General features: G+C 38.4%; 1 protein-coding gene across 2 annotated transcripts in view; it reads right to left on the bottom strand.

Annotated features, from left to right (window-relative positions):
- LOC133562303 (zinc finger protein 236-like) overlaps positions 1 to 14,389 on the bottom strand; it is a 91,790-nt gene that overhangs the window by 71,666 nt on the left and 5,735 nt on the right. For both annotated transcript variants that reach the window (XM_061916345.1, XM_061916346.1), the window contains exons 2-5: positions 7,199 to 7,332; positions 3,139 to 3,303; positions 2,880 to 3,058; positions 1,098 to 1,228 (exon numbers count right to left, since the gene is read on the bottom strand). In XM_061916345.1, the coding sequence (XP_061772329.1) occupies positions 1,098 to 1,228; positions 2,880 to 3,058; positions 3,139 to 3,303; positions 7,199 to 7,332 (609 nt within the window). The remainder of the gene's footprint in view (positions 1 to 1,097; positions 1,229 to 2,879; positions 3,059 to 3,138; positions 3,304 to 7,198; positions 7,333 to 14,389) is intronic.

Genomic DNA, 14,389 nt, shown 5'->3' with positions numbered 1-14,389 from the left:
ACCTGCTAATAACTGTTTAATAAAGACAGTTTTGGTCAATTGACTTAGTTGTGATTTCCTTCTCTGCATGAAAGTTTAAAATTAGTATATATTAATGCAGTATGAACTACAATGTTTTAATGTAGACACATAGAATCATCATACTGCTGTGAATATATGTATCAAGTGTTAATTCAAGGCTAAGGCAAAATATCGAGATATATATCGTGTATCGCGATATGGTCGAAAAATATTGAGATATTAAAAAAAGGCTATATTGCCCAGCCCTACAATAACAAAGTATTTTTTGGAATAACTGAACAAAGCCTTCAAAGTTATCGCTATCCCAGAAACATGGATAGATGCTAAAAAAGGAATGGATTTTGACGTGGAAGGATACAAACAAAATGTTATCAACAAAACCAACAAGAACGGAGGGGGAGTAGCTGTGTGCGTGATGAAAAACAAACTACAAAGTGGTAAATAAAAATGTCATTAGTTATTGATAATATCTTAGAATGTATAACCATTATAGTATGTCATGAAAAAAGCAAAAACGCACTGATCGGTTGTATATATTGATCACGTAAGTCAAACATGGATACGTTTGAGGACTGGATTAAGGGAACTTTTACTGAAATCAGTCAAAAAATAATTTTCTTATGTGGAGACTTCTACATTGACCTCTTGAACCCTAACAAACAAAAGTCCACAGATGAGTTTATAGAAACAATGTAAAGCCTGATTTGATATCCCAAAATCACAAGGCCAAGCAGAATCTCTGGACAAAATGCCACACCTATTGATATTTTAACTAATGATTTTGATAATAATATCACAAGCGGTCTGCTAATATCTAACATCAGCGATCATCTGACAGTTTTCATAATCTATGACGGAAACTAAAAGAAGAGGAACATTGACGACAAAAAGACATTTCAAACAATATGCACAGAAAAAAGTATGACAGCTTTCAAAGCTGCCAGTTTTGGCTTGAGTCATCGCGCTCCTGATTTGATTCCAGGCGGGTTACAAAAGCCCATGTGGTTTTAATACAACTAAAAAAACATTACATCTCAGACAAGTGTGTGGCACCAATTTCTGTGCGTTTTGCTTACCTGTGTGTATTCGTATGTGTCTGACAAGCTGGCTGGGCTTTTTGAAAGCCTTTCCACAATGATGGCAACTGTTGGTGAACCCACTGCGATCAATGTTTTTTTTGTAGTTTCTGGAATTACAGGACAGGGGTCTGCAGGAGAGGTTATTAACATATTGTAAGTGTGTTTTCTAATCAGAGTCTGTGCAAAGTTCTGTTTTTTGTACAGTTGACAGCTGTTAAAGGCCTACTGAAACCCACTACTACCGACCTGTCAGTCTGATAAGTTTATATATCAATGATGAAATCTTAACATTGCAACACATGCCAATACGGCCAGGTTAGTTTACTAAATTGCAATTTTAAATTTTGCGCCGAAGTATCCTGCTGAAACGTCGCGGTATGATGACGCGTGCGTGTGACGTCACGCATTGTAGAGGACATTTTGTTCCAGCACTGTTCCCAGCTATAAGTCGTCTGTTTTAATCGCATAATTCCACAGTATTCTGGACTTCTGTGTTGCTGAATCTTTAGAAATTTGTTCAATGAATAATGGAGACGTCAAAAAAGAAAGCTGTAGGTGGGAAGCGGTGTATTGCGGCCGCTTTTAGCGACACAAACACAGCCGGTGTTTCATTGTTTACATTCCCGAAAGATGACGGTGAAGCTTTACTCTGGAACAGAGCGGTCAAGCGAACACGGTTGGATTGGACCTCACACACAAAGTACGGTGTACATTGTTTCTCACACATTCATTTATTTGTGGCGGCCCGCCACGAAAGAATTACGGCCGCCACAAATAAAATAAAAAAATGTAAAAAATACAAAAATATATATATATATTTTTTTTTCCCGGCTTTTGACTTGTTCTACCGCTCATAAAAGCAATGTGACTTTGTATGTGAATGGAGCTTGTAGTTACATATTATATAAATATGTAAATATTATATAAATATGTATATAAATATGTACACAAAGTGTTGTAATTATATTCCAACTCCGCGTTCTTCTTGGTCATCGCCGACGCTGCCACCGCCCAACCCACCCACTCTACCCCTCACCCCCCCAGCCGCCCGACCACACTACCACAAACAGATGCAGGACCTGTGGGAAACACTGGTGTATTATGCAGCGATCATTTCAAAAGATAGTGTTTGGAAGAGGGTCCCTTGCGAAAGTCTGAGATGGGCATCGCCTGGTGCTGAAGAAAGGTGCGGGGGCGACTTTCAGGTTGTACAGGTACGAGCATATGATCTCACTAAAACACTAGGAACACAATAAGCAGATAAGGGATTTTCCAGAATTATCCTAGTACATTTGTCTAATAACATCTGAATCGCTCCCACTGTATAGTCTTTTTTTTTCTTTTCTAGTCCTTCACTCTCACTTTCCTCATCCACGGATCTTTCATCCCCTTTCAAATTAATGGGGAAATAGTCGCTTTTTCGGTCCGAATCGCTCTCGCTGCTGGTGGCCATGATTGTAAACAATTTTCAGATGTGAGGAGCTCCACAACCCGTTACCTCACGCGCATATCGTCTGCTACTTCCGGTACAGGCAAGGCTTTTTTTATCAGCACCAAAAGTTGCGAACTTTATCATGGATGTTCTCCACTAAATCCTTTCAGCAAAAATATGGCAATATCGCGAAATGATCAAGTATGACATCTAGAATGGACCTGATATCCCCATTTAAATAAGAAAATCTCATTTCAGTAGGCCTTTAAATCATGTTTTACTTTCAAACAATAAGTATGTAATCATGATCAGTTCTTCCCTATCCTCTTTCATTGAAGCTGCCTAACCTCATTTTGATGTGATTCCTCATGTGCTCCTTAAGATGTGCAGATGTCTTGAGCTCCTTGCCGCACGTCTTGCAAGTGTAGACCTTGGTGCCGGACAACTCCTTGCGGTGCTCCTCCAGGTGCAGAGAGAGCTGGCTCTGAAGAACGAACTCATCCCCGCACTCGACACAGATCAAATTCTGAAATGACGCAAATGAGAGAAAACAAATGAATTGTAATAGGCGGTAAATTATGCAATGTGATGTGTTCATGGCCTCACCTCTTCCCTCTCATGCAGCATAGTATGGGATTTGAGACTAGCAATGCGGGAGAATGATTTATAGCAAACAGGACAGGTAAAGTCCGAGGTGGCATGTGTGGACCTGTGGATCCTGAGATTGAACTCCACATTAAACGTCTGTGGGCACTGGTCACATCGATAAGGCTGAAAAGGAGAGCAGAGATGCAAAGTTTCATAGCGGAGAAGTTTACTACCCGCAGTGCAGGGTTTGCTTTTCCAACCTAGGCTTACTGCTCAATAAGGCATGGCACTGTGCAAAAGGTTGAAGAAAGTATTTGAAGAAAGTCTGAGTTTTGGTGACACAAAATTCTAATGCCAGATGTGTCACTTACACTCTACTTAAGGCAGTACAAGGCCTGAGTGAAGTTAACCCCCCCCTACACAAATACCCCTGAACTAGTCCCAACTGTTTATGCTGCAAACATTTTCGTTTGTGCTGTTACGTTTTTGAAGTTATTAACATTTTGTTTTTTATGGTATTAACGTGTTATTAGTCGTCATAATCAGCCCTCCAACCATGTCTAACTCTTAACGTTTGTGTGGAAAAAACATTTGGTTTAACGCTTGGTTTTTAGGTTAACGTTTTATGGTTTTTATGGTATTTAATTACTTGGTTATTACTTACTTCCTACCACACTGTTGAGTGTATTAGGCAGCAGGTCTTCTTCTTCTGTTTTATCCTGGGAGACTTCTTCAGCCCTTGACAAGTTGAGGTCTCGAGCTTCTAGGCCTTTGAGGAATGTTCCTCTCCATGTGTGTTTTGGTCGTCCTCTTCTTCTTTTTCCACCAGGGAGCCATGTTATTGCTACTGTGAGGTTACGTTTTGGTGGCTATCTAAGAATGTGACTTGCAAATTTTATGTGAGCGGAATCCAGCTTTTCACTCATTCTTGCAGTTATTTTCCAGGTATCGCTGGCATAGAGTGCTGTAGGAAGTACTACAGACGTGAAGAGCTTGATTTTTAGCGTGTTGGATATTCCACCACAAACCCATAGTGGCTGCATTCTTCTGAAGACAGCTGTGGTTTTACCGATGCAGGAGTTGATATACATCTCAACATTTCCATCTGATGTAAATATGCTTTCAAGATATGTGAATCTTGAGATGTTTTCCAGCAGTTCTCCATTTATTGTTAACTGGTCACATGGCTGTTGGGCTTCAATCTGCATTATCTTTTGGCAGCTGATCTTTAGACCAACCATTGATGCATTTCACTCAAGATTGGATTTCTTTAAGGGTTGGTCTTGATTTTGCAAGCGGTGTTAGTTTGTCCGCAAAGTCCAGGTCTATAAAGCATCTTCCTGTCCTTCTGTTCCATTACCTCTCTCATAATCTATCCATCCATCCATTTTCTACTGCTTGTCCCTTTTGGGGTCGCGGAGGGTGCTGGAGCATATCTCAGCTCCATTCGCGCTGAAGGCGGCGTACACCCTAGACAAGTCGCCACCTCAACCTATGGTAGTGATAAACAATAGTGGCAATACAAAACAGCCTTGTCTTACTCCTGTGATAATATCGAAGAAGTCTGTGTTTCCTGATTCAACTTTTACAAATCATGGAGATCCGTCATAGAGATTTTTTTAAATAGAGATAAAAGTCTTTGGGATGCTGTATGCTTTGAGTATTTCTCCACAGGGTGTCTCTATGTAAGCTGTCAAATATTTTTTTAAAAGTCTACATAGTTTATTGAAAGGTTTGTGTGGCATTGTTCTACTAAATTTCAAAGCACAAAGATGTGGTTGCTACAGGATCTTCCAGGGCAAAACCCGGCTTGTTGATCTCGGAGCCTCTAATCTAGCGTTGTTTTAAGTCTTTGCAGTAGCACTGAGAAAACTACTTTTCCTGGGACTGAAAGCAGTGTGACCCCACTACAGCTTCCATAGTTGCTGAGATCTCCTTTCTTTGGTAGTTTCATAATTATACCTTTCTTCCAGTCTTCAGGTACCTGGCCTTCTTCCCATTATTTATTACATAATTTGAAGAGTTCTTCTTCCATTTTTTTCCTCCATTTTTGAGTGATTCTGTTAGAATCTGATCTAAGCCTGCTGCCTTGTTCTTTTTTAGCCTTTTTATGGCATTTCTGACTTCTTTCTTTGTAATTGGCCTGACCTCTACCTCTGGGGTTTCTTCTTGTTCTTTAAAGGTTAATAATGCTGAGCGTTCATTTTGGTTCAATATTTCTTTAAAATGTTCAATACACTGTTTGTTTCGTTGTTCTTCTGTCGTAAGTATTTTTCCATGATTATCTTTTAGGGGGCACCAGGGCTACGACTGGATCCTTCCAGCGCTCTGGTTATGCCGTAAGGCGTGCAGGTGTCATTTCTGTCACTGGCCTCCTGTGCCTCCACATATTTACTTTCTATTCAATAATTGTTGTCCTTTCTACAGCTCTTGTTTTACTTGTTTGTGTGCTTGTTTTTAGTTTTCAGTAATTTCTTCCATTAAGTCATTTTTTTTATTTATGTCCTTCCTTTTGTCTATGAGGTCCCAAGTGTCAGGTTGTGTCTCAAAGTATTTAAGTGTTATTCCTCACAACCAACCCTCCAACTAAAGGTGTGGGAAAAAATCGATTTGAATACGAATCGAATCGAATATGTTGTGCGATTCAGAATGGATTCTCATTTTTTTTTTAAATCGATTTTATTTTTTTTAAATCAATCCAACAAACCACTACACAGCAATACCATAACAATGCAATCCAATTCCAAAACCAAACCTGACCCAGCAACACTCAGAACTGAAATAAACAGAGCAATTGAGAGGAGACACAAACACGACACAGAACAAACCAAATGTAGTGAAACAAAAATGAATATTATCAACAACAGTATCAATATTAGTTATAATTTCAGCATAGCAGTGATTAAAAATCCCTCATTGACATTGTCATTAGACATTTATAAAAATAAAAAAAAAGAACAATAGTGTCACAGTGGCTTACACCTGCATCGCATCTCATAAGCTTGACAACACTCTGTGTCCAATATTTTCACAAAGATAAAATAAGTGATATTTTTGGCTCGTTTAATAGTTAAAACAAATTTACATTATTGCAATCAGTTGATAAAACATTGTCTATTATAATTATAAAAGCTTTTTTTTTTTTTAAATCTACTACTCTGCTTGCATGTCAGCAGACTGGGGTAGATCCTGCTGAAATCCTATGTATTGAATGAATACAGAATCGTTTTGAATCAGAAAAATATCGTTTTTGAATTGAGAATCGAAAAAAATCGATATATTATCAAATTGTGACCCCCAAGAATCGATATTGAATCGAATCGTGGGACACCCAAAGATTCACAGCCCTACCTCCAACCATATTCAAATCTCCCCATACTTGTCGTATTTGTTTGTATTGCAAACATTTTGGGTCTAACTATTATAGTATACCATAGTAATAGTATTTTAGTAAGTTATTGACAAATTACACGCAAACACACGCACGCACACACACACACACACACACACACACACACACACACACACACACACACACACACTCTAATATAGTACTATCTATCCATCTTTGTCCAACTCTTCCGAAACCTATCCCATTTGTTTGTGCTGCAAACATTTTTGGTCTTACTATTATGATTTTTAAGTTAGGAGGGGTCTGGTCATGATACATAAAATGTTAATTATAAGTTGATACAATTCAAACCATAAAATGTTAACGTAAAAACCATTATAGGAATTAGAAGGCACAAACAAAAACTTTTTCAGCACAAACCAGCAAAATCGATCGGGACTTGTTTGGAGAAATTTGGACAAGGTCGGGGCGCTGGTTATGAAATTACGAACGCTAATAACTTAAAACTATAATAATTACACCACATTTTTTGCAGCACAAATTATTTGGGAGAAGTTTGGGAAGATTTGGACATGGTTGGAGTGCTGGTTATGAACAGTAGCGCGTCAATAACATAAAAAACATAATATATTAATAATTTAAAAACCGTTACGGCACAAACAAACATTTTTGCAGCACAAACTTAAAGAAAGTGTCTGTTATCTTCAATCATGTAGCACTTTTTACCTTGTCATTGATCTCATGCTCACGGAGATGCTTCTGCAGCTGGCTCTCCGTGGTAAATATATGCGAACACATCGCACACTTCTTGTCCTTGACTTCGCCATCACTGAAACCGACCACTTTGTTATCATTAGGATCTGAAAATTTAAATAGGACAAGTTAAACAATGCATTTTATTTTGAGCATATGGCCGAGGTGAAATCAATCATCTGTTTTGTACATCTCCCTATTACATAGTACACAGTTACATTCAGGGGCATGCCATTTGGTAAACTGTTTAAATCCCTCAAGCAAGGCAGCAAACTTTTAAAATGATCAGGGATGTCAGTGATAAAACTCCTCCATCACTGACATTGCTACAGCGGGTAGAGGTTTGTGATTTTCTATATACAGTAGTATCTCAACTTAAGAGTGTTTTGAGATAAGAGCTGTCTCTCGGTTAATTGTTATGCTTAAGATGCAAGCAACACTTTTAATAACAATCCCCACTAATTGTTGGCATAACAAATGTCATAGTGAACTCGGTAAGATCCGCCCAAAACATTTGGTCTTCCTTGCTAGCATTATCTTCTCGCTAGAGATCGACACAGCACTTTGTTTTCCAAACATAGGAAAGAAGAAAGTGACTGTAAAGGAAAGTGTTGAGAAAAAAAATGGGTTATTTGCATTTTAATAAATAAATATTCTAGAATATGACCAACCTTATCATCACCTTGGCAAAGCAATCTGAGGGAATCACTGCTAGTCTGCACCATGAAGCAGAATGAGTGAATAACACCAGCCAGCGGCCATTAACCTATAATCTATAATTCCTTTAATGTTTGTCTGCTCTTGAATTGGATTGTGCAGAAAAAAACTTAAGTTCCCCTTGGAATCAATAAAGCATTTGTTATTCTGATAAAAAAAATATATAGAAAAGCTGCTGATGGTGTGGTGGAGAAGCAACTGGAAGGATGATATTGTAGAAGTCCACTCTCCAAGGTAAATGCTGTGCATTATCAGAAGTTAGTTGATGATTTGTACAACTTTTTTTTTAGCTTAGAATAAAAACTGCTTCTTTTTTAGGGGCACGTGCATCCTCATATTGCATGATCTATGGAGAAATAGCATCACTTTCAAATGTGTTTTTCCCAACATATATATCTGTGCATTGATATTGTGATATATTACATGTACAATGTTATGTGTATGTACATGTACCAGGCAGCTATGATTGACACTCTGGTCTTACACGATGATAATAATAGCTTACAAACATAATATAGACCAGTGGTTCTCAAACTGCTGTGGTATGAATACCATTCGTAGTAGGCGGGATTTATCTAGTGGTACACCAAAGAATCACTTAATAGTGCCATATGCAATAATTTAATGTCAAGTCATTGTTAAATGGCCCTGATATGTCTAAAGGCATTAATAAATCATCTTCTTTTCAAATACCTTTATAACTGATAACGGTAGTTTAGCCGGGATATGTTCATTTTAAAATTAGATTTACAACCCCGAAATATTGTTATTGTTCTCATTTCGATGCCCCGCCATCCACTGTTTGACTAATTAGAAAGTCTGTGAGCGTGTTACATCCATGTTGCCAGTTATGCACTGCCCTTTTCGTCGAGTTACTGCCACTGGTAAAGTTGCTAAACATGTCAGACCCTGATAAATCTAAAAGGCGTCGTTACAATTCTGAACTTATTCATGACAAAGCCAGGAACAAAGCGAGGATTTGAATCGGGGATGGCTTTGAAAGATGGAGACGATTGAAGGCAGAGAAGATTTTTTCATATGATGCCAAACTTGCTAATTTCCTCCTTGATAGGTAAGTCAAGCATTTACGTATTCTTATTACTTGTAATATATAGAAAATGACATTTCGTATGTTAACTAGATTGTCCTATACAGTCTATGATCTTGTCTAACAAAGCTAGTATGTTCGTGCAACGAATGCTTAGGAGCGAAGCACCATCACACTAGTGTAGCTTAGCATGCTAGCCCGGTCAATGACACATCGACATATAAGCTAGCGAGGTAAATATTTGCCGGTTAGTCTGTATGTCAATGTGTATTCCAACTGACAGGGCGAAATATGTTTTTTTTTAGATATTTTGCCCTATGTGGATATGGGTAGTGTCAGTGCCTCTTTTGTTCTCAATATGCTGATATACTGAGGAAATGCGTTCCAACATTAGCACGGCTAATTGCGGTTTCTGGTATTGTATGTGCATCAAACACATATTTGCTTGGCACAATACAATGCATTAGATTACATGTAATGAGTTTCTACTTTGTGTATTGACATGGTAGTAGGCTAAATAATACATGCCTAAAATGGTTTATGCGTAACGTTGTTTGGCTCACAGAATCGCACTCTGCGCTGAAAGATGGTGATGTGCGTACATGGAAAAGAATGCAGTGCGTCAGGTTGGATGCAACATGGAGTTATGCTGAACAAAATGTGGCGTTACTGTTGACCTTGGCTTGCCATCAAAGCAGGCATATGCGATATATAATATATTATTATATACAATCATTTTTATGGTGGTCTGTGCGGTCAAACTAGACATTTTAGCAAAGTAATGTCCAACAATCCGTCCCGGCTCCCGACGAAAATATTGCTGCGTAACTTTACAAATACAATTGACTAATCGACATAAGTAAAATGTGGCATAATTACTTAGTAAACCATCTTGCAAGAAGCATAAACAAGAGAAACCTACAGCGTAGGACTCGTCGATTGCCATTTGAAGTTCCTTGGAGTAGACTTCGGATTGGGCTGCGTATCTGGCAACCTTAGTCATAAAGTGTGGGAGTGGACTACAGATTTCTAACCGTGATTGCAATACCATTTCTGGTTACATTTTTACATGAGGTGCCTTATATTCAAACATGGTGTTACTGTTTAAACTGTGTGTAACGTTACAGTGGCCAAAAATAGTAAATATACATGTTAAATAATACCGCTGCTTTGATTTTAATGAACACTTAGGCCTACCATGCTACTGTATTTTAAACTTGGTCATTATGGTGGCAATTGGAAACCCAAGTGTTTCTGAGGTGGTACTTGGTAAATAAAAGTTTGAGAATCACTGATATAGACAAAAACTGTCACGAACTCGCAAGGCTGCAGTAGTTGTGACCCCAAGATGCAGGAGACAGGCGATATACATGCATTTACCTTTCTTGAATTTCCCTTGGGATCAATAAGTATCTATCAACTTATTTAAAACAAGTATATTATCCATCATACAGGATGTGAAGTAAAGCAAACAGGATGCAGCGAACACAGCCTGTAACACAGATGAATCCTCGAACCCTGACTAGAGGGCGAGGCAGGCATTTATATAGCAGCCTGATTGGGAACGACAACCAGGTGTGTCCAGGTTGCTCATTAGTGACAGATGAGGATGAAAAATTGACAAGGGTCTAGCTGCAGACACTGAAAGTCGCACGGACACTCAAAGTCTCGCACACTCTACGTTTCTAAGTTGCACCCACAGCGGTGACGACAACGGAAGTGAAACGTGTCTTAGGCCATGTCTACACTTAGTCGTTTAACCCCTTAAACGAATAATTATTTAGCCTAACCACACTAAACCAGCGTTTAAGGTCAACTTCCTCGGACAAATAATTTTTACACGGCTAAGTGCGCCGTGTATTCCTTGAATCTGTGGCACTTAGCTTTTTATGGACTCATTGATCGTTTACAAAGTAAATTCGGAGAGGAAGTGACGCCAGAAATACCTCGCCCACACAGGAAGTGACGTCAGAAAGAACGAGCTACCACCAGCTTCAAAATAAAGCGGTTTCGTAACTTAGAGGTAACCACTGGGAATATGAAGGCGAGTCATCCAGACATGCCCGTGTTTCTCATTCTTGTACAGACGCTTGTGGAAATCACACATAAATACCTTAAGAGAAAACGATTGCAGCTATTTGGGATACAACACTTCTCAGACGGCCAGAGAACGTTCCAATGTCCGGCCGGGTCAACTGTGATTCTACTTAAGTGAAAAACTTTGTCCATTTGTCGAAGGAGAGACAACGAGAATGTGAGCTCCCGTGGATGTGATAAAAAAGATAACGTGTGTTTTGTATTACCTGGTTGTCGAGTAAAATGGCGAATGCCTTTGGACTGGCGAAGCAGACTGTATCAGTTATTGTCCGACTCGACGTCTAGGTCCAGAGAACATAAAGTCACCAAACACGAATGGACAATGAAGGTGAAAGAAAAGGGTGAGTAGTGTTCTGACCAGATATCTAGATCCCTCGTTTGATTGATGAAAAATGTCTTTTATCACATTGTTTACGTGTCTAATAAAGATTTGATTAATTTGTGATGTCTCAGGTGTGATTCACTACAATCTGGCTCTACAGCACACTGGATTCCATTTAATTGAAATACCACAACACTGGATATTGTTCAGATAAGTTACATTTAAGAACTTGCACACAAAGCAACACTGGAGATGACTATGACGTGCGCATTTTCCACACGTGTACTAAGTCATGATGCGCTGGCGGACAGAGGAGGGCGGGGGTCTTAAACTGTGGCATTGCTGTGTGTGGATGTGGATAAGGTTAGGTGTGATTTACCCTGGATAGCCTTATCCGGCTTAGTGTAAACGGGGTCTTAAAGACAGGCCCACAGTGGTGCTGACAATGCAATAGTGGACACGGCATTTGTAACATGATCCAAGATGGCTGATGCAACATGGTTGTATTATTTCGGCTGTTGATTCTATTGCTTTTACGGCTAATTATATGCGATCCTCACTTATTTTCAGCAGTATATATTTTTTTTGTTTTCTGATTCCCGTATTATGTACTACTTCTCCGGCCTCACTTCCGTTGGCGTCTTTAAGGGGGCGCGGCTTAAAGTAACTTAGAGAGTCTGCAGATGCAGCTGGATGCACTTGGCACTCAGGGTGACAGACAGGGACAAGAACAAAACTAAGAGCGCCAAATAGGAAATAAATGCCGTAAATAAAGAAAACATGACAACGTGTGAGAACTGATGTGACAGATCGTCAGAAAAAGAGCTGTGAGCTAAATACAATCTGTAAATTAATATTGGCAGTGTCTGTAAATAATAAGCTACTGTACATGGAGCCTGTTCAATCAAAAAAATAACCTTCTGATGTCTTCACATCTCACTTTGTCTGAAATTAAATATTTAAACATGACGAAAATACTAATTTTATTTAGATGGTGATACACAATATTGACTGATGTGAAAAAATAAACATTGTGACCTAATTTTCTTCCCATATTGCACAGCTTGGGGGGACATTGATTTGAGATGCAAGTGTTTTGAGTTAAGAGCTCCATTACAGAACCAATTAGGCTTGTGTGGTGAGGTACTAGTGAAACAATTAAAGTTAAAGTTGAAGTACCAATGATTGTCACACACACACTAGGTGTGGTGAAATTGAAATTGTCCCCTGCATTTGACCCATCCCCGCATCAAAACAAGGTTGCTGCAATAATTCTGCAGCGGCGAACTAAAATTAAAATTAAATCAAGTGGAAATTGATAGAGTATATGAAACTACATTCTTGGGAATACTACTTGATCATAAATTATGTTGGAAACCGCATATTGAATATATAAAGGGTAACATGTCCCAATCCATTGATATTCTTTATAAAGTAAGACATGCTGAATAACAAATGTCTGCATATGTTATATTGTTCTTTTATTTTTCTCTATGAATGAATGAATGAATTAAATAAATACGTTTATTTCGGTCAAATAATTAATCAACCATTTTGTGTGATCAGTTTAACAGTACAGGTTATACATATCAACAATCATACACATACACACACAAAAGTGTGTGTGTAAGTGTAAAATCTAACATTGTGTTAAAGTTTGGGGAAATGTTTATAAAACAAACATAGACCCAATAATTAAACATCAAAAAAGCATAATTAAAATAATACACAGAGCGTGCTACTATAGTTATAGGTGAAATCTGTCCTCTGCATCTGACCCATTCCTATGTTCACCTCCAGGGAGGTAAAGGGAGCAGTGAGCCGCAGCAGTGGCCACGCTCGGGAATCATTTGGTAAATTAAACCCCCAATTTCAACCCTTGATGCTGAGTGTCAGGCATGGAGGTAATGGGTCCCATTTTTATAGTCTTTGGTATGACTCGGCCGGGGTTTGAACTCACGACCTACTGATTTCAGGCGGACACTCTTAACCACTAGGCACAATGTACTTCTAATAGTATCTTGATACTTGTGAGCATCAAAAATATGTAAGAGCACTACAACACATTAAAATAAGTCAGTAACTGTTAGGGGCGCGGGAAAAAATCGATTAAAATTTGAATCGCGATTCTCATTTTTTTTTAAATCGATTTTTTTTAATTTTTTTTAGCAATTCAACAAAACCATACACAGCAATACCATAACAATGCAATCCAATTCCAAAACCAAACCTGACCCGGCAACACTCAGAACTGCAATAAACAGAGCAATTAAGAGAAGACACAAACACGACACAGAACAAACCAAAAGTAGTGAAACACAAATAAATATTATCAACAACAGTATCAATATTAGTTATAATTTCAGCATAGCAATGATTAAAATCCCTCATTGACATTATCATTAGACATTTATAAAAAACAAAACAAAAAGAACAATAGTGTCACAGTGGCTTACACTTGCATCGCATCTTATAAGCTTGACAACACACTGTGTCCCATATTTTCATAAAGATAAAATACCGTATTTCCTTGAATTGCCGCAGGGCATATAGTATGCGCCTGCCTTGAATTACTGCCGGGTCAAACTCGCTTCCCAAATTAATTAGCGAATGCTTAGTATTACGGCCTGGTCAAACTCGTGACGTCACGAGTGACACTTCCCCTGTCATCATTTTTAAAATAGAGGAGCCTGATTTCAATACCGGTAATTTGAAATCGCATAAAGTGAAGAAGATTAAGAGCTATTCAGTAGGATTTAAGGTCCAAGCTTACATCACACTGAAATTTTTACTGCATACCTTTGTTAAGTGCCGGAGTGAGAAGAGGTTTTAAATCAATTAACGCCCCAGCGGCAATTCAAGGAAATACGTTAAGTCATATTTTTGGTTTGTTTAATAGTTAAAACTAATTTACATTATTGCAATCAGTTGATAAAACATTTTCCTTTACAATTATTAAAGGTTTTATACAAAAATCTAC

This window comes from Nerophis ophidion, linkage group LG11, assembly GCF_033978795.1.
Source record: "Nerophis ophidion isolate RoL-2023_Sa linkage group LG11, RoL_Noph_v1.0, whole genome shotgun sequence".
Lineage (NCBI taxonomy): Eukaryota > Metazoa > Chordata > Actinopteri > Syngnathiformes > Syngnathidae > Nerophis > Nerophis ophidion.
The sequence above is the reverse complement of the archived record's forward strand: the minus strand, read 5'-3'. Positions and strand labels throughout refer to the sequence as shown.